The 25,108-nt window shown below is 43.6% G+C and overlaps 2 protein-coding genes across 2 annotated transcripts in view; both read right to left on the bottom strand.

Moving 5' to 3' along the window:
* Positions 1–25,108, bottom strand: part of LOC117308943 (uncharacterized) — a 75,401-nt gene that overhangs the window by 14,628 nt on the left and 35,665 nt on the right. The window contains exons 5-7 of the mRNA XM_073795671.1: positions 24,967–25,093; positions 19,579–20,769; positions 18,726–19,055 (exon numbers count right to left, since the gene is read on the bottom strand). Of these exons, the coding sequence (XP_073651772.1) occupies positions 18,726–19,055; positions 19,579–20,769; positions 24,967–25,093 (1,648 nt within the window). The remainder of the gene's footprint in view (positions 1–18,725; positions 19,056–19,578; positions 20,770–24,966; positions 25,094–25,108) is intronic.
* LOC101317416 (L-lactate dehydrogenase A chain) lies at positions 5,654–6,764 on the bottom strand. The gene is given in 2 exon segments (XM_033845044.2): positions 5,654–5,961; positions 5,963–6,764. Coding segments are annotated over 2 exon segments (1,002 nt in total). The 5' UTR covers positions 6,701–6,764; the 3' UTR covers positions 5,654–5,697.

Here is a 25,108-nt window from a genome sequence, read left to right as displayed (position 1 = left end):
GACTCTGAGCAGATGACCTGCCGGAAGGCAAGGCTCCTGTCCAAGGTGGCGACTGGTCACCTGATGTGCACAGCCTGGAACACCTGGGGGCTACAGCAGAGCACTGACACAGCACACTAAACATGGGAACATGTCACCCACTGCTTGAGGACACCAGCTGTACAGGACTTTTTAGGCCTCCCTACATCTTTTTGCTCTTGAGTAAACAGACACATAAGGTAAGCATCAATTAGAGTGGAAATGTCCAAAACAAGTGTGAGAACCATCCTCATTACCTGCCCTGGCACCTTGATATTTCCTGAGGTGTACTCAGCCCAGTCAACAATCCTAGCCTTGAAAACATCCCCAGAGTGAGGTGTTGCAGTGACCCTGGGAAGATGATGAACACTGTGTCCTTCAATGGAGGTTAAGCACGAAAGACTAAAAATAATCAATACACAAGTACATTTCTGTTGAGGGTGACTGATACAGAGGCAGTAAACCCTGGGTAATTTCACAGAGGTTGTCGGAGGAAGGGGAAGGGGACATATCTCTGAAGTAACATGTGGAGGACAAAGGGCCTGAGCCATGGTGACTTAAAGGCCAATGGTAAGAACAGGAACTAAGATCTGAGACAGAACACGTGTTGGGGTTTGGGGACAGAAAAAAGGTGAATGTGTGCGGGGCAGAGTGAACCATGAGGAAACGGTCACTTCCCAAGATGAGGCTGGAGACACTGGCAGGGCCCTGAGCATGATACAGGGCTGTGTAGACACAGTGAGGAGACTGGACTTTGTCATAAAGACAAGTAACAGCCAGTGGAGATATGAGTGCCAGGACTGACTAAACTCTCTTCAAATTTAAATCTTCTGCAGAGAAATACATCTCACTATGGTCACTTTAACTCTGAGCCTATGTTCTTGTCTCCTTTCTAGGGTTTGTTTTACTTTTACATTCTGGGATGACTGTGACCCATTTAAATTTCTAAATACGACTAGACGCTCTCTTCAAAAATAATTGCCACACACAGCGGGTGGGGGTGGGAGGTGGGGAGGGATGATGGGAGAGTCAGATTGACATATACACACTACGATGTATAAAATATATAACTGGGCTTCCCTGGTGGCGCAGTGGTTGAGAGTCCACCTGCCGATGCAGGGGACACAGGTTCGTGCCCCAGTCTGGGAAGATCCCACATGCCGCAGAGCGGCTGGGCCCGTGAGCCATGGCCGCTGAGCCTGCGCGTCCGGAGCCTGTGCTCCGCAACGGGAGAGGCCACAGCAGTGAGAGGCCCGCGTACCGGGAAAAAAAAAAAAAAAAAAAAAAAAATATATATATATATATATAACTAATGAGAACATACTGTATAGCACAGGGAAGGCTACACAGTATGTTCTCAGTGCTCTGTGGTGACCCAAATGGGAAGGAAATCCAAAGAAGAGGGGATATGTATACATATGGCTGATTCACTTTGCGGTACAGCAGAATCCGACAGTCCAGCAATGTAAAGAAACTATACTCCAAATAAAAAGTGTTACTTATACTTTTTATTAAAACTTTATCCAGGGCTTCCCTGGTGGCGCAGTGGTTGAGAGTCCGCGTGCCGATGCAGGGGACGCGGGTTCGTGCCCCGGTCCGGGAGGATCCCACATGCCGCGGAGCGGCTGGGCCCGTGAGCCATGGCCGTTGAGCCTGTGCGTCCGGAGCCTGTGCTCCGCAACGGGAGAGGCCACAGCAGTGAGAGGCCCGCGTACCGCAAAAAAAAAAAAAAACTTTATCCATAAAATAAGACTGTAATGATATATACTAAAAGGTTAATACCATGTTTTTTGAGTGGGATTAGAAATGATTTCCATTTTCTTCTTTTTGTCTGTATTCTCACATAGGCTTGATATTACCTTTGCAATAAATTATATTCAAAGAATAAGAACTGCCACACACAGACACACACCCAATTTCACCAATGAATTCAGGGGTTAAGTGTTGCTCAGACTGAGAATTACTGGTCTAGTCTCTCATCTCTGTGTTACGAGTGGGCTCCCTGAGGCCCAGAGGGGACACATTGTGGAGAAGGTCTGAATTGACTGAACAGAATCAGGTGGAAATGAATTCTGAAAAGGTCACCTGAAGGGCCTCTTCCTTTCAAGAGGTACCATGTGCTGACAGTTTTTTCTTACCCAGTCCTCTACTCCCTGGCAAGAAATGTAAGGGGGTGAAGGACAACTGTCTGAGTCAAGTCACTGCCCCATGGCTGAATAGGAACTGAATATGGAAGTCATCTTATGATTCAAATAATTACAAAATTCACAAACCTTATAGCCAGTTTTTCAATTCTGATCCTTGTCTATGTAAGTCAAACAAACAAAAATTACATTTATTAGATTTTAAAGCCAGAAATCAATATATCACGACTTAATTGTCCACATCCAAAGAACTCGCCACCCATCTGGACTCTGTTTCTCCCTGTACCTGCACTACTACATCTTTACATTTCATTAGGTTTATCTGTCTCCCTATTCCTTTCTCTGTGGCCATCTTTTTCTTCCCTCTCTGTTTCCTCCCTCACGCCAGTCCTGCCCCACTCTGCGACCTGTTTCCCCTCCTGTTGCTCTCTCCGCCCAACCTTTCTGACTGTCCTAAATACCCGTATCTTTCTGCATCTTTCTTCCCAATCTCGGCCCCCTCTCTCATCCCCTGGTTACGGCGTTTCCATCCCGGCCACAGTCCCCTCCGCCCCACTCTGTGGCACCACCAGGTGGCTGTACTTCCCATCGGCTCGCTCTTCCTCTGCTCTTCTAGTTCCTAGTTGTTCCTCTCTTCCTCTCCCAGAGCCACTTGGCTCTGAAGGCCAAGGTTCAAACTCCATTCTCTCCGGCCACTCTCTGCGTGAAGTGCCTCGCCACTGTATTGTCCTCCCTTCTACTGGTGATCCAGGGCCCCTCTTCCCACGCTGCAATGCCATGGGGTCTCCCCCATTCCCTCAACATCTCAGTTATTCCTACTTCTCTGTCAGTCGCTCCGTCTCTACTCCTCCCACTTCTCATCGCCCACGTGTTTCCAGAAATGGCGACAGAATAACATACCCGCCTACCGGAAAAGAGATATTTTCCAGCGGGTGGAATTCGGGAAGAAACAACACTGGGTGTCACACGGCTGGCCCAGGTCACCTCCCCCTTCGCGGGGTGAGGGGAAGGGCTGACTAGGAAGGGGAGGCCGGGGGAGCAGAAGTATTGGCCTTTGGAGACGCGAGGACAGAGGGGCGGGGAGGGAGGGAGGGGGTCTCAGGAGAGGGGCGGGCTCTCCAGAATCCCAGGTCCGGGGAGAGGACGCGGCCTGTCCGGGAGCGGGGTGGCTGGCGCTGCCCTCCAGGGGCCGCGAGGGCGAGGCTGGGGGCGCGAATCCACCTCGCGGAAGAGGACGTTACGGGGTGGGCCTGGGGGGGTGGTCGCTGAAGGTTGGAAGCAGGAAAACGGCGCTAAAGACCGTGTCTACGTGGACTGAAGGCCGTAAAGCGAAGGGCAGGGACCAGCCTCAAAGCGATTTCAAGCCCAAAGGAAAACATACCCGACCTCTAACGGCGACGTCTGGATCTATTAGGTAGGAGGCCGGATGCTGGGATTTACAGTTCATAGTAACTCCGAAGCCAGTAGGTTGCAGTACGAGGAGCAGCGAAGCACAGATCTTCACTAGCGATGGGCAACTTACCTCTGCATCTTACCTCGTACCGTGACCTTCAAAACACGGCCTGTTTCCGGTTCCGCAGGTAACTACTAATTCGGGGGGAGAGGCGGAGCTCCCGGGGCGGGGCCTGGGCGGAGCGCTGTGTGCGAGGGGCGGGGCGAGGAGAGAGCCCAGATGCTGGGATGGCCAGAGGGCGGGGCTGGCAGCAGGGAGCAGGGCAGTCACTTTCATTAAAAACTAAGACGTTTCCTCTTAACTTAAAAACGGTTTAAATAAAACGCTCCCCCACTCCGCCCCAAAACAGGTTGCTCTAAAGTCCCGTTAGTGAGGCTGAAGCAATTCAGAGCTCTGGAAACTTGGGTCTCCAAGTGGTAGCTGTGGGGCGGCGACTGGAGCCTGGAACATTTCCTGCAGTTAGAACTAATAAAAGCAATTCAGGAAACAAGAGCTGGACTTGTCTTTCTATTACAAACTAGAATGACAGAATTACAAAACTCTGGGTAGTATGGGCTTTTTCACATTGAAAACTCTACAGAACATTCTGTTTCTATTCCCTGCTCACTCAGGAGGCCAAACTCAACGCTCTGCTCTTTTCCAGACAATCAGGGACTAGACCTGAGGTCTGAGACTGGTGAACTAAGGCATGTGATAATTCAGGGCACTAACCGTTGCTATAAAAAGAGCAATAAATTGTAGTATTCTTTTTTAGGTAAATTTTTTGATTGTTTTGCTTCTTTTTGCCTTTTAAAACCTGCTTTCCCCCGGAGTATAATAGAGAAATACTTGAGATACATCACTATTCAGTAAAGATGTACCACAGAATTCTCTGACTTAACGTATCTTGTGAAAAGATTAGGACAGTAAGTTTAGTTAGCATCCAGCACTTCATATAGATACAATAAAAAGAGAAAGAGAAACGTTGTATTTCTTTGATGAGAAGGCATTATTCTTTAAAATACTTCTCCTATTCTACACTTAATAATTTCCTTCAAATATCTTTGAGAAAAACTTCTTTATATCATAGTACATTTAAGTCAAACATAACTAAAAATAATTTAATTGTAATTAGATTTTTATTTTGAAATTGTAACATATTTTAGCTGTTTCTTTTTTTTAATATTTATTTTTTAAACCTTACTTTATTTTTGGTTGCATTGCATCTTCATGGCTGCACACGGGCTTCCTCTAGCTGATGCAAGCAGGGGCTACTCTTCGTTGCGATGTGCAGGCTTCTCATTGCAGTGGCTTCTCTTGTTGTGGAGCACAGGCTCTAGGCACACAGGCTCAGTAGTTGTGGCTGACGGGCTCTAGAATGCAGGCTCAGTAGTTGTGTCTCACAGGCTCTAGAGCGCAGGCTCAGTAGTTGTGGCACATGGGCTTAGCTGCTCAGTGGCATGTGAGATCTTCCCAGACCAGGGATCAAACCCGTGTCTCCTGCATTGGCAGGCGGATTCTTTTTTTTTTTCCCCCCACTGTTCAAGGTTTATTTATTGTTTTAGTTGGTATAACGCTTAGATAGTTGGCTGCATTATTTATGTAGATTTTTCTTTTTTACATTACATGGCAGTGTATACTATTCTGATACATATAGTACATAAAATAAGATTCTTTAGAACAGTTATGCACAAGACATACAATACTGGATTTATAATCAATCCCAGAATGTGATTAATTGGAGAAAAAAAGTTGGATTAGGCATCTTGGCTAAAGGAACCACAAGTTATATAACACGAGTTAAATACACATCTGGTTTGAAGGGCAACTGCAGCATCTGCAACACTGTCAGTGGTACCACTTGAGGAAGTAGAACTATTTTGCACGAACCAATTTAGGAACACACAAGATGACTGCCATGGAGCATCAGGATACAGCTGCAGGGTTTTATGAACCATTCCTATTGCTAATGTTAGGAAACATGTTTTTCCTAGGCTGTCTTAACATTACTGCTTTTGTCACAGATCAGATATAAAGGACAATATGCACAACCTTCAACTAAAATCCTGTTGTAGCCTAGACAGTGAAGTGGTATATTAGACTTTAAAACTGCAGCTCTTTCTGGATCCCCCAAAGTGTATCTGCACTCTTCTTCAAACAGGCCTGTTCCTCAGGAGTCAGAGTCACTTTCACAACATCCGAGATTCCATTCTGTCCCAAGATGCAAGGAACAGTAAGGAACACATCCTCTTTTATTCCATAGAAACCCTTAATCATGGTGGGAATCGGATGTACCCGCCTAAGATTCTTCATTATACTTTCTGCCAAATCTGCCACAGACAGTCCAATGGGCCAGGATGTGTATGTAGCCTTTCAGTCTGATCACCTCAAAAGCACTGTCAGCCACCTGTTTGTGAACTGCCTTCCACTGTTCCTTATCTGCATCAGTGCCTAATTCGGGGTGCAGATTCTTCAGGGAGACACCAGCAACATTCACTCCACTCCATACAGGCACACTAGAGTCTCCATGCTCCCCAAGGATCCACCCATGACAGCTTAATGGGTGAATTCCCAGCCTTTCCCCCATGAGGTAACAGAACCGGGCTGAATCCAAATTGCAACCGCTTCCAATAACACGGTTTTTGGGAAAGCTGCTTACCTTCCAAGCTGCATAGGTCAAGGTATCCACTGGATTGGAAACAACAAGCAACTTGCAGTTTGGGCTGTATTTTACAATATTAGGAATGATGAATTTAAAGATGTTCACATTACACTGGACCAAATTAAGACGGCTTTCTCCCTCTTGCTGGCATGCCCCAGCTGTGATAATAACCAGCCTGGAGTTTGTTGTCACATTACAGTCTTTGCCAGAGATGATTTCTGGTGTTCTAAGGAAAAAGCTGCCATGTTGGAGATCCATCATCTCTCCCTTCAGTTTGTCTTCTATGACATCAACAAGAGCAATTTCATCTGCCAAGTCCTTCATTAAGATACTGATGGCACAGGCCATGCCAACAGCACCAACACCAACCACTGTAATCTTATTCTGGGGGACATGTTCTTCCTTAATAAGATTCTGAATCAGCTGATCCTTGAGAGTTGCCATATTGGACTTAGAACCGAAAGGAATCAGGAGTGCACGTCGGGTGGGCTGGACTCGGAATTGACGGTAGCTGCTCGGGTACTCCGAGTGGGGAGCGGGAGGGGCCTTAAATAGAACCGCGAGGCTGACGTCAGGGGGGAGCCGGGCGGACGTGCGGGAACCCACCGGCAGGCGGATTCTTAACCACTGCGCCACCAGGGAAGCCCTAATATTGATTGTCTGATTGATTGATTTGGTTGTGCCAGGTCTTTAGTTGCAGCAACTCCTTAGTTGCGGCTTGCAGGCTCCTTAGTTGTGGCATGCAAACTCTTAGTTGAAGCATATATGTGGGGTCTAGTTCCCTGAGCAGGGATCGAACCCGGGCCGCCTGCATTGGAAGCGCAGAGTATTAACCACTCTGCCACCAAGCAAGTCCCTAGGTCTTTGTTTCTATTTCTGAAAGTTCTGTTATGTGTGGATGAGAAAGCCTGTAAAGTATACAGTCGTCAGAGGAAATTAAGATTAGTTTCATCTAAAGACTAATCATTTTTACAATGTTTTAAGGGCATTTTATAGGGGGATATATTCTCTTTAATACAAACCCTAAAGAAATTAAAACTAGGTTATCAGCTATGCAAAAACTTCATTTCAACCCTCGATATATTTATGGAAATAACTGATAACACCTACAATGTATGTTTTATTACACGCCTACATGATATTTACATAGGGAAATAACCTAATTACAATATTTTCAGGTAAACGAATAACCTGCCACAATTCACCCTTGTGAAACAGATCATTTGAGTAAATACTTTGAATTACAGACTTTTTTTTTTTTTTTTTTGCGGTACGCGGGCCTCTCACTGTTGTGGCCTCTCCCGTTGCGGAGCACAGGCTCTGGACACGCAGGCCCAGCGGCCATGGCTCACGGGCCCAGCCGCTCTGCGGCATGTGGGATCTTCCCGGACCGGGGCACGAACCCGTGTCCCCTGCATCGGCAGGCGGACTCTCAACCACTGCACCACTAGGGAAGCCCCCAGACTACATTTTTAATTTGAAAATCGCCACCACCTAGAAAACAAATCTAAAATCACAGATGATGGCCAGGAGAGGCTAGGTAAAGTACTCCATAATGCGGTGATCTCAGCATTTATTTGGTGTAGGCAACTGGCCAACAGGGATCTCGATCTGACTCGAGCCTTTCCCCTGACAACACATCCTATGGAACAGCCCACAGAGTCACAGCAAGTTTAAGTTCCTGTTATGACTGACTCCCCCAACTGCCCTTGTGATAACCATTTTCCCCTGTCACCCAAGGCTTTCGCCTGGTTCTTCTTTGGATGAGACACGCTTCCAACAAGGAAGCCTACCAATTCCTGTTTTTTTGGTTTGCACTGACAAAGGCAGCCTGACTCAAGAAGCCAAAACGTTTCATCCATGGACCCTAATGAAGGTACATGCCTCAGGGCATGCCCCATGCTCTCTGCCTGCACCCTTCCTTGAATTCTGACGTGTTCCCTCCAGCTGTATCTTGGACCTCCTCCAGGACCTGTGAGTGATAAACACCTCCATTTCACGTTCCCTTGCAGTCTTTTACTGAGTTGCGGCTCAACCATCGGTATGAAGAGGCTCTCGTTAACAAATGCTAAATTTAAAAAGTCACAAGAGGGATATTAGACAATTCTATCAAATGTATGAAGAATAATGAACAGTAATTCTATACAATTATATTGTTCCTTGTTCTCTGTCGTGTGTGTGTGTGTGTGTGTGTGTGTTTGTGTGTGTGTACACTCGAAGGTTTCACACGGGTAGGGAGAGGACAGTAGAGGAACCAGCACTGGCCTGGCAGTAAGAAAGTAGCCGCTACAGCTTCCCAAGAATGTGCCTCTGTACTACTGATCACTGTAGTGTTGCTGGCCCTCTGATTTTTGGAATAAATTTGCCCTACATCCAAGAAGTTACTGGCCTCTCTCAAATTGTGTCCACTGACACATACCTACCAGAATCTATCTAATGAAAACATACTGCCATTTGAAGTTTATACTCATGATTTCCTTTCAGGATTCAAATGAACTTACAAACTCTCATGGGGTCCAACACAGCCTCCACACAACCCATAATGATCCACTCCATCCTGCTAGAAAATACCAGAAAACATTCCAGACTCTAAGAAATCATGCCTGAGGAAAAAATACATATGAAGACACCTAAGGAAACACTACATGCAAAACACCATATTTTCATTCATAGTGACCACAGACCAAACACTGTCATCTCCAAAAACTACATAAGAGAGATGTATCCAGTGATGCACATGCCACAGAGAGGCCCCACCATTTCCCAAGGAAACACTCCAAATTCTCTCTTTCTTACCTTTTGTATCAGTGCATCTGAAACTTTATTTGCAACACAAAATACTAAAAAATACAAAAGGTAACCTGCAAAATGATCTCTGAACTTTCCCCTATATTACTCTAAAAATAGCACAGTGATTCCCTCCCCATGCCCACCCCTGGACAAGGAAGGATTTATTACTTGCAGCAATTAATAACGACACCAGAGTTCTTTCCCAAAGCAGTGCCCCTGTACAATGATCCTTGATCTCCCAAAAGACCGACACAAGTCACTTGTGGGGTGGATGCTGTAGGGCACCCTCTAGCTCCATCGCCTGAGGACAAGGCACCCATCCTCCTGCACTGAAGGATTCCTGCAGGCTCAGCTCAGGGAACACATCTAACATTGGAGAAAAAATGTTTTTCTCTGCCTAAATCCACTGCCTTCTTTCTTCCCGAGGTATGACCATGAAATATCCAAATAAACCTCAGTGTCAGCAGCTATGTCCCAGGGAACCTAAGCTAAGACACTACGGCACCTCAAACCATGCAACGCCCCCCACAACTACCCATAAACCCAATTCCAGGTGCTCCAGCCAGAAGTGAGACACCCTTCGCCAACAGCTCCACACACCCTTTGAGCCCACAAGGGACAGATGCACACATCTTGATGCCCCGACTTGCGGCCATGTCTCTGCTGCAGAGCCCTACAGGCTTCCCTCCGATTTCCCCAATTTTCTACCTGTTCCCAAAGCACTCATGGGCAAACAAGGCTGAAAGACACAAGGACCTCTCAGTAAAGCCATCACAACAGGAATACACACAAAGTGCCACCTAAAGGACACTGGCCATTCAGGATGAAGGTTAAGAAGTTGGCCGTCCTGGGAGAACTGACCCGCAACTGGGGTTGTTATGAAGTCCAGTGACAAAGGCATTTGAGTATAGTGAGGAAATCTCCAAGAGAGACGGTTCCCAGGGTTTTTATCTCCTGTTCTCCCCACTCACAGGTAATTAAAAGATACCCTAGCTCATTGAGGGGGGCCTCCTACATGCCCCCTTAGGTTCCCAACATCTGCAGCCTTAGCACAAGGGAAATCACTATCGCTGACTCTGTGCAGATGACCTGCCGGAAGGCAAAGCTCCTGTCCAAGGTGGTGACTGGTCCCTGGATGTGCACACCTGGAACACCTGGGGGCTACAGTAAAGCAGTGACAGAGCACACTAAACATGGGGACAACTCAGGACACTGCATGAGGACACCAGTTCTGTAGGGCTTTTTAGGACTGCCTACATCTTTTCCTCCCATCGTGGGAGGAAGAGAAACACGGTGCACCCTTCAACGAATGGAAAAGGAGAGACTCCAAATGATCAATGGAGAAAGGCATTTCTGCTGAGGGGGGTTGATATAGGGGCAATAAACTCTGGTGAATGTGACAGAGACTGGCTGGAGGGGATGGTGGGGACCTCTCAGAACCTAGAACTGAAGGAGGACAAAGGGCCTGAGCCATGGTAACTTAAAGGCAAAAGGTTAAAACAGGAACTAAGATCTGACACAGAAAAGGCACCCCAGGAAGGACCCTGAGTCAGACCAAAAATGGAGCAAGCCAGATGACTGGCCAGAGACAACCCGGAAGCTAACCCCATGACCATCAACCTGAGACTGAGAGCCACATGACAGAGCTGTCCTCCTGGGGTCCCTTACCCTGCTGCTCTTCACTCAGGCACCCCTTCCCAACAAAGTCTTTTGCTTTGTCAGTACGTGTGTCTCCTCGGACAATTCGTTTCCAAGTGTTAGACAAGGGCCCACTCTTGGGTCCTGGAAGGGGTCTTCCTTCCTGCATCAAAGTATGAACGCTACACATGCACATTTTTACCAAGTGGGTTGAACAAACTAAAATTAATCCAGAATTACAGTGGCCATTATGACTATCATTCCATCTCCCAACACTCGTTTTCCTTAAGACTAAATCTGAAGACTGCAGTTCTAAAATTAAACAAGACGAATGGTATATTTATTTTCATGGCTACCTGGAAGCTTCCAAACAGGAACAAAATTCTAAAATTGCCTCTTTGCGAAACATTTTCTGAACTGACCAAACCAACCAAAAAGCTAGAAATGAACAAAATAGCTTCTGAAGCCTTATGCTGTGAGTGTTCTCCTCCCCCAACTTGACAACTTGTGTGTTTTCTCAGAACCCTTTGTTTCAGACTCCACCATACAACAGTGGGAACCTTAGCAGGGCAGGAAGGATTCATTCAGCACAGTAAACTCTTACACAGAGACCAGCAAGGCAGTTTTCCCACACTTTCCTTCAAGTCACTGTGGTCTCTGGTGAGACCCTCAGCTGGACCCGACAATCCCCTCCAGGTCACAGACCAGCCCTGATCCATCCCCACGCAGAGCAGAGTCCCCTCACCCTCAGCCCAGATCTCAGCCCTCAGGAACGGGGGGACTCAGTCATGATGCTCAATGGTACATACAGATTAGAACATACGGGAGATCCTTAATATTATTTATTAAAGTTGGGCCCCACCCTGATAATACAAAAGAGGATCTCTGGTCAGGGGGCACACACGTATTTACAAAATGCCTCATCCATCTAACGTGAAGACTGCATTGAGCACCGACGGACAAACTGATAATGAAAATGTGGTGTATATATATAGAATGCAATATTGCTCAGAAGTGTTGCCATTTGCAACAACACCGATGGCTCTAGAACGTACTATGCTAAGTGAAAAAAGTCAGACAAAAACAAGTACCACATGGTTTCACTTACATATGGCATTAAAAAAAAAAGTGGAATACAGTGAAGAGAGACTGGTAGAACAAACATGATTTTGAGAAAGGGGTAAAGGGGTGAGATAAGAGGGGCATATTTCAGGGACTGCCCTGGTGGTCCAGTGGCTAAGACTCCATGCTTCCACTGCAGGGGGTTCGGTTTAGATCTCTGGTCAGGGAACTAAGATCCTACATGCCAGGTGGTATGGCCAAAAGAAAAAAAAAAAAAGTTAAGAGGATCACATTTAAAACTGCACAATAGATAGGTCACAGTGATGTAATATACAGCATAAAGAATATGGTCAATAACGTCATAATAATTTTGTTTGGGGACAAGATGGCTACTAGACTCATTGTGGTGATCATTTCATAATGTATACAAATATTAAAACAGCGTATAGTGCACCTGAAACATATTGTACCTCACCTATATTCCAATTAAAAATAAAAAGAGAGGGAATTCCCTGGCAGTCCAGTGGTTAGGACTCAGCGCTTTCACTGCTGAGGGCCCGAGTTCAATACCCGGTTGGGGAACTAAGATCCCACAGGCCATGCAGTATGGCCAAAAAAAAAACAAAAAAAATTTTTTTTTAAATAAAAACAAACTCCACTGTGGAGAGATACCATATAAAATTAATGTATGCGGCAAAGCCAGGAACCAGGGCTCATACCTCACGTGGTATCAGAATATACATTTTTGAGAAAAAAACACACAAATATATGGCAAAGCTGATCCAAATTTTAAGCCTTCTGGAACATAATAGAATTCTTTCCAGAAATTTGACACATGTAATGAGTGTGATCAACTTTGTAAACAATACACAGCTTTGTGGTCATGGAAGTATTCATATAATATGGAAACGGTACAAGTGAGTCAAGGCCTTTCAGCAATTACCTCAGCATACGCCACGCAGAATTCATACTAGAAAGAAATGACAAATGTAATGGAGGTAAGTGTTCAAACAATGCTCTCAATGGACTTAACGCTAAGAAAGTTTACACTCAGGGGAACTAGGTTCATTACTTATGAAGATCAACCAAAAAAAAAAAAAAAAAGATTAAGAAGATCAACCAGGATCAGATAGGACTTGGTGCTTTCACTGTCATGGCCTGGGTTCAATCCCTGGTCAGGGAACTAAGATCCTGCCAGCAGCATGGAACAACAGGAAGAAAAAAAAAAAGGCTACTTAAAAAAAATAATAAAACTAGAGACTGTAATACAGAGTGAAGTCAGAAAGAGAAAAACAAATACCGTGTATTAACGCATATATGTGGAACCTAGAAAAATGGTACAGATGAACCGGTTTGCAGGACAGAGATAGAGACACAGATGGAGAGAACAAATGTATGGACACCAAGGGGGGAAAATGACGGGGGGAGGGTGGTGGTGGTGTGATGAATTGGGAGATCGCGATTGATATGTATACACTAATATGTATAAAATGGACAACTAATAAGAACCTGCTGTATAAAAAAAAAAACTCATGAGATGGTGTCTATCAATGAAGCAAGGATACCTGTGGAAAAGTCTAATTATCTGCATATTATTAAATGTTTTTATTCAATTATTTGAAGTTTCTTGATAACAGTGTATTCTTATTAACGACCTATAACCTGAAGTTTGAAATCTGCTGTTATTCTTTCGTTACTCGCTATTCTTTTATCACCATGACGGTTTTAGGCAAGGGATGGGTAAGATGAAAGGACCTACTTCATTAGGTGGGATTTATTCATACCCAGATTACTGTGAAAAACTAGGACACTCACTTTAAGGTGCAATGTTATAAATAAACTTGACAGCATGGGGAGGGGCAGAGTATAGATATAAAACTATTATCTAAAATATAGTGCTTTTTGTGGTCATTGCCCCTTCTCTAGATTTGCTATGACTGAGGGCTATTGTTGATGATTATAGGAAAGGGTTACCCTACCAGATGATGGTGAAACACAGTACAACTGGACACTGAGAGAATGAAGTTTTCATATGAGTATCACGATGGCAGAAAAAATGGAGGGGAACAATGGTCTTCTGTCCTCTTAAAAGGGAATAGCTGTTGTATATCATTTATTAATGAAAATTAGTATTATTTCTAGACACTGAAGACATGGTGTTACAGAGGATAGTTTAATGAAAGGAACTAGAGTAAAGCATGCTTGTGAGGGATTCAAAAATTAATGTAATCTTTCCTTTATAATCCTCAATGAGTCATAAGCTTTCTATTGACCCCAGAGTACCCCACCTCTTTGGGGCACTTCATAATACGTTGTTAGGCTCTCTAGGTTGAGGGGCATCTAAACAATTTCTTTCCATGTTATATATAAAACGACATTCAACTTTGGAAATACATATTCATAATCTGCATTTGACTTATGAACTCCAAAGTGTATCCCTGATTATTTCTGGGACTACTATGAAAATACCAAGTCGGTGAAACTTCAGATTCAAGCTCCCTACAAACTGCCTCTCCTTACCTGAAAATACACAAGATTATATTTTTACATGCCTTTTTTAGCGCTGAAGTTAGACCCATGGTTTGCATATCTACATGAAATGAAAATAGAAATATAGTAAGCATATGAAAACTTTGAGGAAATAAAAGAACATTTCATAAATAAGGATTAAAAGGACACAATCTATCTTTTGTGTTGCAGTGCTCAGAGAAATAACCGGAAAAGATCAAGGTTCATGAGTTTCCTCTAAGAATGAACATACACAATGGGATTTATAAACTATAAATTTCACGTATGCACTCTCCAAAATATTTGTTGGGGTTTTTTTTAGGATTTTTTAAAAGGGTATTTTTTTTTTAAATACATTTATTTATTTTTGATTGCGTTGGGCCTTCATTGCTGCGTGCGGGCTTCTCATTGTGGTGGCTTCTCTTGTTGTGGAGCATGGGCTCTAGGCATGCAGGCTTCAGTAGTTGTGGTGCACAGGCTTAGTAGTTGTGGCTCGCAGGCTTTAGAGCACAGGCTCAGTAGTTGGGGCGCACAGGATTAGTTGCTCTGCAGAACTGGGATCTTCCCGGACCAGGGCTTGAACCCATGTCCCCTTAACTGGCAGGCAAATTCTTACCCACTGTGCCACCAGGGAAGCCCTATTTGTTGTTAATTACTTTTGCTTTTTTTTTAAATTAATGAATTTATTTATTTATTTTGGGCTGCGATGGGTCTTCATTGCTGCGTGGCTTTCTCTAGTCTCTGAGTGGGGGCTACTCTTTGTTGCGGTGCCCAGGCTTCTCATTGCGGTGGCTTCTCTTGTTGCAGAGCTCCGGCTCTAGGCACGCAGGCTTCAGTAGTTGAGGCTCGTGGGCTCTAGAGCGTAGGCTCAGTGGTTGTGGCCCACGGGCTTAGTTACTCCGCGTCAGGTGGGATCTTCCCAGGCCAGGGCTCGAACCCATGTCCCCTACATTGGCAGGTGGATTCTTAACCACTGCGCCACCAGGGAAGTCCCTGCACTTTTGCTTTCTCTGCTGGGAAAAGATGGAACCCCACACAAAGTTTAGTTTGGAGGGCTTTCTGTGGAGACCAGGGTGGACCAAGTTGTTCCCAAAATGGCTAGAGAAAGCAGAGCAGAGAATGGTGATGTTCTTGCATTACGGTGGATACAAGACTGGGCTGTGGTGATGGTACTTGCTTGTGGTGTGAACCTACAAGTCCTGCCAAGGGATGGAGCGCTCAGGCTTTATTATCAGCCTGCCCTGATAACATGGGCGGAAGAGGAAGAGCTTGTACCGAGTCATAAGGTGTCTGTAGTCAGACCTCAAAAATGGAGTCAGACTCACAATGTTTTGGATTCATTTTGTACTTCTACCTTCCTGAACAACAAGAGCATAAATCTATGTTGATTTAAGGCATTTAGTTTGTGGTAAGTTGTTACAGCAGAAATAGAAATTTTAAAGAAATGATGTATATGGAAAATCAAAAGAATCTACAGGGCTTCCCTGGTGGTGCAGCGGTTGAGAGTCCGCCTGCCAATGCAGGGGATACGGGTTCGTGCCCCGGTCCAGGAAGATCCCACATGCCGTGGAGCGGCTGGGCCCGTGAGCCATGGCCGCTGGGCCTGCGTGTCCGGAGCCTGTGCTCCGCAACGGGAGAGGCCACAACAGTGAGAGGCCCGCGTACCGCAAAAAAAAAAAAAAAGAATCTGCAGAAATTTCTAGAAAGAGTATACGATGCAAGGTGTCAGGATACAAGTACACCATGCAGGAATTTATTGAAATTTTATATAGTAGCAATTTACAAATGAATACTGAAATTAAAAATGTAGTATCTTCTTTAAATGCTCAGAAAAGTAAAACTAGAAGAAAAATGTGTAAATCTAACAAAACATGGACTTTTATATGAAAAACTACAGTGGTCTGAAAGAAATCAAAGATGACATTTAATTTAAGTCATTTTAGAGAAACACACCACAGTGAATTGCTAAAGAAACACAGCATATTCATTGAAGGTAAGACACAACATAGAAATGATGACAAATCACCTCAAATTGACATACAGGTTTAATGCATTTCTCCACAAAATTTTTGAAGATACAAACAAGATTTTTCTAAAATAAATATGGAAGGCAAAAGAAATAGAAGAGCTGATATATCTGAAAAATACTATGTGGGCAAAAAATATATCTGAAGTGGTTGGAATCACTCCACACAATAACAAGATTTATAATACAGTGACAGTAATCAAGACTGTGTGGGATTTGTCGAGTGACAGACACACAGACCAACAGAACAGAATGAGGAAACCAGAAACAGCCCTACAGGAGTACAGCGTACCCTTGAACAACACGGGTTTAAGCTGTGTGGATTCACTTATAAGTGCATGTTTCCCAAAACACACTATCACAGTACTACAAGGTCACAACTCGGTTGAATCCAAGGATGCAGAACCACAGACATGGAGGGCCAATATTAAGTTATACGTGGATTTTTGACTACTCGGGACTCAACACCTCTAACTCACTGCACTGTTCAAGGGCCACTGTACTTCCGACAGATTTTTGACTAAGGTACCAAGGCAATTCAATAAACGAAGGATTTTCAAAAACTGGTAGTAATCAATAACATGTTCACAATGGGGGAAAAAACTCCATTTAAACTTCACACCTGTACAAATATTAGCTCAAAGGTAATCACTGGTTTAAAGGTAAAATTATAAAACTAAACAACAAGACATTTAGTAAAAACACTGCAGAATAAAATTTTGATACCCTATGGATAACTGCTCTTCTAAAAAATTGCTTACATATATTATCTGGTAAACATTTCCAAACATTAATTTTTTTACTGAAGTATAGTTGATTTACAACATTCTGTTAGTTTCTGCTGTACAGCAAAGTGACTTAGTTATACACATATATACACTCTTTTTAATATTCTTTTCCATTATGGTTTATTCCAGGAGACTGAATATAATTCCTTGTCCAAACATGAATTTTTATTAACCTAGGGTAAAAACACCTTGGGCAATTGATTTAAACAGTGTTTTACAAGCATTTTCAAAAACCATATTGCACAATGGAACATACGTGTGCCTCAGGTAAAGAAATGTAATAAATTATTAGCATGAAGATAACTGTATTGTTTCCTAATCAAGAAATCAGGAGTTTCAAGAGTAAATATTCGGGGCTTCCCTGGTGGCACAGTTGTTGAGAGTCCGCCTGCCGATGCAGGGGACACGGGTTCATGCCCCGGTCCGGGAAGATCCCACATGCCACGGAGCGGCTGGGCCCGTGGGCCATGGCCGCTGAGCCTGCGCATCCGGAGCCTGTGCTCCGCAACGGGAGAGGCCACAACAGTGAGAGGCCCGCGTACCGCAAAAAAAAAGAGTAAACATTCGCTGTTTTGTTAAACAGTCTGAATCCATTTTATGATGTTGGACTACTGACAGCTTTAGGCAGCAGGACAACCTCTTCCTATTCTACCTATGTGGGCAAACTAATTAAAAAAAAAAAAAAAAACAACCTGAGGACTCCCTCCTTTGATACAAACTGAAAGTTCAAATCTCATCAAGTGATCTCCTTAACACGCGAAGCCATTGACCATTCCCTGTTCTCTTCAACCATTTTTTGAACACCTTGGAAGTCTCCACCCTTCCCATAGAAAGCTGAATTATATAACAAACATTCTCATAACACTTCCATATAAATATCAGTCTCAATAACGAAACCAAATTCTGTGTGGGGTTCCACCCTATTCCACTGAATGGTCACAAGTGCAAACCAGCAACAACAAAAACAGGTCTTAAGGGTGAATACATGAAATTTCTAGTTTATCCACCAAACAAAAATGTCCCCATTGTATGTGGTTCATTTTGAAGAGAAAACTCATGAACATAGAGCCCTAAAAATTATTTCACTGAGCACAATAAAGGAAAAATGTGATACTACATGATCTTTTAATTTTTCTATTTTGCATATGCTTACTATTTTCCTAGTTTCTCTCCATCTAAATCAAGGTGCACACCAGGACGTTTATTTAGACACATAAAAGAACAAGAAAAAATACATTCATATGCTGCATACTCAAGAATGGGGAGCAGGTATTAAGGAGTGTTTTAAAAACTAGCATTCCCAAGGTAGAGTAATGCTGTAATGTTCTGTTCAGTATGGACTGTCTGATGATTAGTAGGATATGAGCCCCAAGTGAAGGTTTTCCGCATTCACACATTCATGAGGTAATCTCCAGAATGAATTCTTTGGTGAATACATTCCTTGTCAAAAGGCCAGGCCACAATAATTACAATTATTGGTTTCAATCAGGAATGAAATTTCTAATAAAGCATAAGATGGGGACACCTGCTAAAAGCCTCGTCACATCACTACATTATTAAAGTCTCTCACCAATATGGATTGCCTGATGGCATTAAGTCAGGCTTGAAAGCACACTGAAGAATTTGACATGCTCATTACATGTGTAAGACTGCTCACCATTATGAATTCTCCGAAGACTTGGAAGGGCTGAACTCTGACGAAAGACCTTGCCACAATCATTACTCTTGTAATTTGCTCCGTTATGTATTTTCCAATGAATTCGAAGTTGGGGTTTTTGACTAAAGACCTTGGCACACGCATTACATTTGTAAGGTTTCTCTGCAATATGAATTTCTTGAGGCCTTGTAAGGGTTGTCCTCTCACAAAAGACCCTGCCACACTCATGACATCTGTAAGGTTTCTCTCCAGTAAGAATTCTCTGAAGTGCAAGGACTGCATTTCGATTAAAGACTCTGCCACACACATCACATTTATATGGTTTGGATCCTGTATGGATTATCTGATGATGCCAGAGAGTTAAGCCATGATGAAAAGTTTTGCCACACACATTACGTTTGTCAGGTTTCTCTTCAGTATGAATTCTCCGATGAATTGCAAGGTATGAATTTTAACCAAAGACCTTGCCGCCTACATCACAATTATGTAATTTCTCTCCTGTACGGATTATCTGATGCCTACTGAGGTATGAGCCCTGATGAGAGGTTTTAGCCACACTCATTCCATTTGTAAGATTACTCACTATTATGAACTGTTGGATGACTTGCAAGGTTTGTGTTTTGACTAAAGACTGGGACACACTCATTCCATTTGTAAGATTACTCACTATTATGAACTGTTGGATGACTTGCAAGGTTTGTGTTTTGACTAAAGACTGGGACACACTCATTCCATTTTTAAGGTTTCCCTCTAGTAGGAATTTCCTGATGAAGTCCAAGGACTGCATTTTGATGAAAGACTGTCACATACGTCATATTTATATGGTTTTGCTACTCGATGGATTATGTCATGCCTACTGATGCCTGAGGAAGAAAGAAAGATTTTCCCACAGACACTACGTTCTCCACAGTATGAATTCTCTGATGAGTTACAAGGTCTGAATTTTGACTAAAGACCTTGGCGCACACATCACATTTATGTAATTTCTCTGCTGTATGGATTATCCGATGTCGAGTGAGGGTTGAGCTCTGATTAAAGGTTTTACCACAGTCATTACACTTGTAAGGTTTCTCTCCAGTATGAATTCTCTGATGAACTGAAAGCTTTCTTTTCTGACTAAAGACCTTGCCACACTCGTTACATTCATAAGGTTTCTCTCCAGTATGAACTCTTTGATGAATTACAAGGTCTGAATTTTGACTAAAGACCTTGTCACATACATCACATTTATGTAATTTCTCTCCTGTATGGATTATCCGATGTCGAGTGAGGATTGAGCTCTGATTAAAGGTTTTACCACACTCATTACATTTGTAAGGTTTCTCTCCAGTATGAATTCTCTGATGAACTGAAAGCTTTCCTTTTGTACTAAAGACCTTGCCACACTCATTACATTTGTAAGGTTTCTCTCCAGTATGAACTCTTTGATGAATTACAAGATCTGAATTTCGGCTAAAGACCTTGTCACATACATCACATTTATGTAATTTCTCTCCTGTATGGATTCTCTGATGACTCCTGAGATTTGAGCCCTGATGAAACGTTTTGCCATACTCATTGTAAGGTATTTCCCTGTGTGGGCTCTGGTCTTGTGTCAGTATTGAAGGATGCATAAAATATATATTAGAAATGTTGGTTTGGACAGGAGGAGAAATTCCTTCAACTGGCGAAAATGAGGAAATACTGCTGATACTCTTCTTAGCTTTATTAAAATCATCAATTTTCTGTTTACTTTTAAACATATGCAGTTCATCCTGAAGGCTTAACACAAGTCTATTTCCAATATGGTTGTTTCCCGCATCCCTTCCACCATGTTGACTTCTTCTATCAGTGACATTTTGGTTATGGGATGTAGGGATATTTCTGCATTTCCTTTCATCATGTCTCCACTGAAATCCAAAGTCAAACATATTCTCCTGTATTTCCGAGAGGTAAAAAGGTTCCTGGATTTCATGTCTTCCCAAAATCACTGTTTGGAATACTCCTCCTCTATCAATGTTTGATTTTAGCTGTAATTTCCTTACCACGTGTATATGAGAAATATCTACAAGATATAAAGAACCATACATTTCCTATTCATTACACTGCATGATAAATGTTTCACGTTGAATATGTGATATTAAACAAAAGTAACACTTTTCTCAAACAGAGTTACGAAACTTTTCAACCATGGTGTTAAATTTTTGAAGAACAGTAAAGAATAGGATTCTTCACTACAGAAAGAGTGATTACACGTAATTCAAATTAAGTTCAGCGTAGCATCGTTTCAACCACTGTGACAAAAACATTCAAATGGAAAAACTTACATTAGCTCTCAAAAAAGGGTATTTTCCACGGTGACCACAAAGCACATACCAACTAACAGTAAACACACAAATACCAGAAGTTTAAAAAGGAAATCTTAAGGGAGATGCAAGAAGAAGTGAGCTATGTAACTAATACTGTTATTCAAGCATCCCTGCTGGAAATGGTTTCTGAGTCATCACGGCTGCACATATTGATTTAGGTCATCTACTGAAAAAGTTTTTCAATGGATGAAAGGGAATCATTTTTACAGTGTGAGTAATGAGGAAGGTGGAGGGATGGATGATGAAGTGCTGCAGAAACTGGGGAGATCAAGAGAACAACTTAAATACGTGACCAACGACAGTGATTCTATCCACATCAAGAGACAATGTAAATGGACTTCCCTGGCGGTCCAGTGGTTAAGACTATGTGCTTCCAAAGCAGGGGGTGCAGGTTCCATCTCAGGTCAGGGAACTAAGATCCCACATGCTACGGGGTGTGGCAATAAATAGATAGATAGATAGATAAATAAATAAATATATAATACAATACAAAAAGAGAGACAGAGAGAGACCATGTAAAGAAAGACCAGGACTGATAACAGGACTGAGTGGAGGAGAGGGAATAATAAACATGGGGTATCATAGCTTGTGATTGCATATATGTGTGAATAAAACTGTATGAGGCAACTAAAAATAATGTGGTTAAAAGAAAAGAAGAGGGGCTTCCCTGGTGGTGCAGGGGTTGGGAGTCCGCCTGCCGATGCAGGGGACGCGGGTTTGTGCCCCAGTCTGGGAAGATCCCACATGCCGCGGAGCGGCTGGGCCCGTGAGCCACGGCCGCTGAGCCTGCGCGTCCGGAGCCTGTGCTCCGCAACGGGAGAGGCCACAACAGTGAGAGGCCCGCGTACCGCAAAAAAAAAAAAAAAAAAAGAAAGAAAAGAAGAGGACTTCCCTGGTGGTGCAGTGGTTAAGAATCCACCTGCCAATGGAGGGGACATGGGTTCGAGCCCTGGTCCAGGAAGATCCTGCATGCTATGAAGCAACTAAGCCCGTGTGCCACAACTACTGAGACTGTGCTCTAGAGCCCGTGAGCCCCAGCTACTGAGCCCACATGGCACAACTACTGAAGCCCACATGCCTAGAGCCCATGCTCCTCAACAAGAGAAGCCACTGCAATGAGAGAAAGCCCGCACGCTGCAATGAAGACCCAATGCAGCCAAAACTAACTAAATAAATAAATTTACAAAAAGAAAAAGATTAAACTAAATTTTAAAAATTAATTAAGGGAAAAAAAGAGAAAAGAAGAATTGGCCCAGCAAGTAACACAATACTATTCCTTGTTTTTTGGCCATGCCATGCAGCTTGCTGGATTCTTAGTTTCCCAAAAAGGGATCAAACCTGAGCCCACGGCAGTGAAAAGAGCTGAGACCTAACCACTGGACCACCAGGGATTTCCCAGTACGATTCCATTTATAACTGTGGAAATTATACTCTGGGTATGGGGCCAAAACAAAAGGGATGTAAAAAGAGAGAGAATGGGACACTGAAGCAATATAGCAGGTTTACATTTATTACATTATTTACTACATAAGGTATCAAATTGAATATTCCATAGGCCCCATTTCTATGCATATAATCACAAAGTACATACATAATATCCCAGGAGATGTGAAAGAATGTTTTAGCCGAAACCTAAAGGAAAAACTACAATAAGGCCATCAAAAAGAGAGTTTCTTCCATATAAAAACATACAGATACAAAGAAACTGAAAAGTATAAAAGCTCCCCAGAATACTGTAAAAAGAACAAAACTATAATATAATGCAGCAATTACATTATTGGGAATATATCAAACAAAATGAAATCACTGTCTTAAAAGATACCTACACTTTGGGCTTCCCTGGTGCCGCAGTGGTTAAGAATCCGCCTGCCAATGCCCGAAAAACGGGTTCAAGTCCTGGTCTGGGAAGATCCCATATGCTGTGGAGCAACTAAGCCCGCGCGCCGCAACTACCGAGCCTGCACTCTACAGCCCACGAGCCACAACTACTGAAGCCTGCGCACCTAGAAACCGTGCTCCGCAACAAGAGAAGCCACCGCAATGAGAAGCCCGCACACCACAAGGAAGAGTAGCCCCCGCTCGCCACAACTAGAGAAAGCCCGCGTGCAGCAACAAAGACCCAATGCAGCCAAAAATAAATAAATTAAATAAATAAATTTATAAAAAAAAAAAAGATACCCGCACTCCCACATTCATAACAGCAGTAATCACAATTGCCCAGGCATTGAAACAACCTAACTGTCCAACAGATGAATGGGGAACAAATCTGGGAGATACACAGAATGCAATTTCATTTACACATAAAGAAGAAAAAAATCCTACTATTTTTAACAGCACAGATGGACAGTGAGGATATATACTCAGTAAAATTATTCAGAGAAAGAATAAAACTGAATGATCCCATTTATGTGCAAAATATATTTTTTAAAAAAGAGGCATGCTGGGACTTCCCTGGTGGCCCAGTGGTTAAGAATTCGCCTTCCATTGCAAGGGACGCAGGTTCGCTCCCTGGTCGGGGAACTAAGATCTCACATGCCAAGAGGCAAATAAGCCCAAGTGCTGCCTCAACTGAGCCCGCGAGCTCTGGAGCCCGCCCGTCACAACTAGAGACGCCTGAGCGCCACAATGAAGACCCAGTGCAGCCAACAAAAAAATAAATACATAAATAAAAATAAAGTAAAATTAAAAAAAGAGGCATACTAAGAGCAACTTAAAGTAGAACAGCTGTTACTGAACTCCGGTAGCAGAATGTGGAGATATTAGTCAAAGGAGTAAATGGCTGAGGTAGCAAAACAAGCAGACAGGGCTGGAGACGGCTCCTTGCAGGTTCTGAGGTGCCAGATGGAATGAAAGAGCAGCCAGTGTTTTCCCATCTTCTGATTAGGTCTTCAAAGAACACAAGATGGGGGTGGAACCCAGAAAGGCTCAGGGGCTGGAGTCTGGAGGCATCAGCTCTGATCTACAGAGACTGAGAACTGAGCATCCAAGGGAATCAAGTCCAAAAGGAGAGCTGAGAGAGCAACAGACCCCTTTAAAACAACCCTGTTGGGGCTTCCCTGGTGGCGCAGGGGACACGGGTTCGTGCCCCGGTCCGGGAGGATCCCACATGCCGCGAAGCGGCTGGGCCCGTGAGCCATGGCCGCTGAGCCTGCGCGTCCGGAGCCTGTGCTCCGCAATGGGAGAGGCCACAGCGGTGAGAGGCCCGCGTACTGCAAAAAAACAAAACAAAACAAAAAACCCTGTTCACGCTCCTCAAAATCAAGCAGCAACAAGTTCACAGGGGCCACATAGCCGAGTGCAGCAGATCATGATAAAGACTGCCTTTGTCTTTGGTGGAGCTCCCGCACCACTGGAGGGGGAAAGAATACATTTTACATGTTGAGGGACCGAGTGATAACTAAGGGAGAAGAAAAATTTCCTCTCAGACTTGACAACGAATAGATTTCTGTTTTCGCAAACAACTCTCCCATTTGGTAGAGTTTCCCAAACACTACTAATGCTGCGGTGGGTCTGGAAACATATCTCACAAACTCATCCACCGCTTGCCTCCTTCTCAATGCAGAGGCAACGATGAAATATGCAGACATCTAACTCTTTTCCAGTAGGTACTGAATCAAAAGCACAGAGGTAGAGCACAGGGAATGAAATATTTTAAAAGTTTCCGCTTGGGCATTAGACACACTTAATCACTTAAAAAACTCCTGGTGTACCACAAAGTGGCCAGATCATCTGAAGAAAGGGCATGTTTAAACTCCTGATGCTAAATCAAGAAGCTTTTCATGCCTCAGTCAACGTGGCTTTGAGCTCAGTTAAGCAAGGCAGGGGATTCCAAAAGGCAAACCAGGGAACATGCAAAGATACCCTCCTGACTTCTGGAGGGAAGTTATCCTCACCCACAGAGATCAGGTTCCTGTAGGTCTCCAACATCACGTCCCTGTACAAGGCCCTCTGAGCAGGGTCCAGGCATTCCCACTCTTCTGGAGAGAATTCGATGGCCACATCATTCAATGTCAACTGTCCCTTAAATAAAAAAAC

The sequence above is a fragment of the Tursiops truncatus genome, chromosome 19 (genome assembly GCF_011762595.2).
Source record: "Tursiops truncatus isolate mTurTru1 chromosome 19, mTurTru1.mat.Y, whole genome shotgun sequence".
Lineage (NCBI taxonomy): Eukaryota > Metazoa > Chordata > Mammalia > Artiodactyla > Delphinidae > Tursiops > Tursiops truncatus.
Note: the sequence above shows the minus strand (reverse complement) of the source record. Positions and strands in the feature narration are given on the sequence as shown.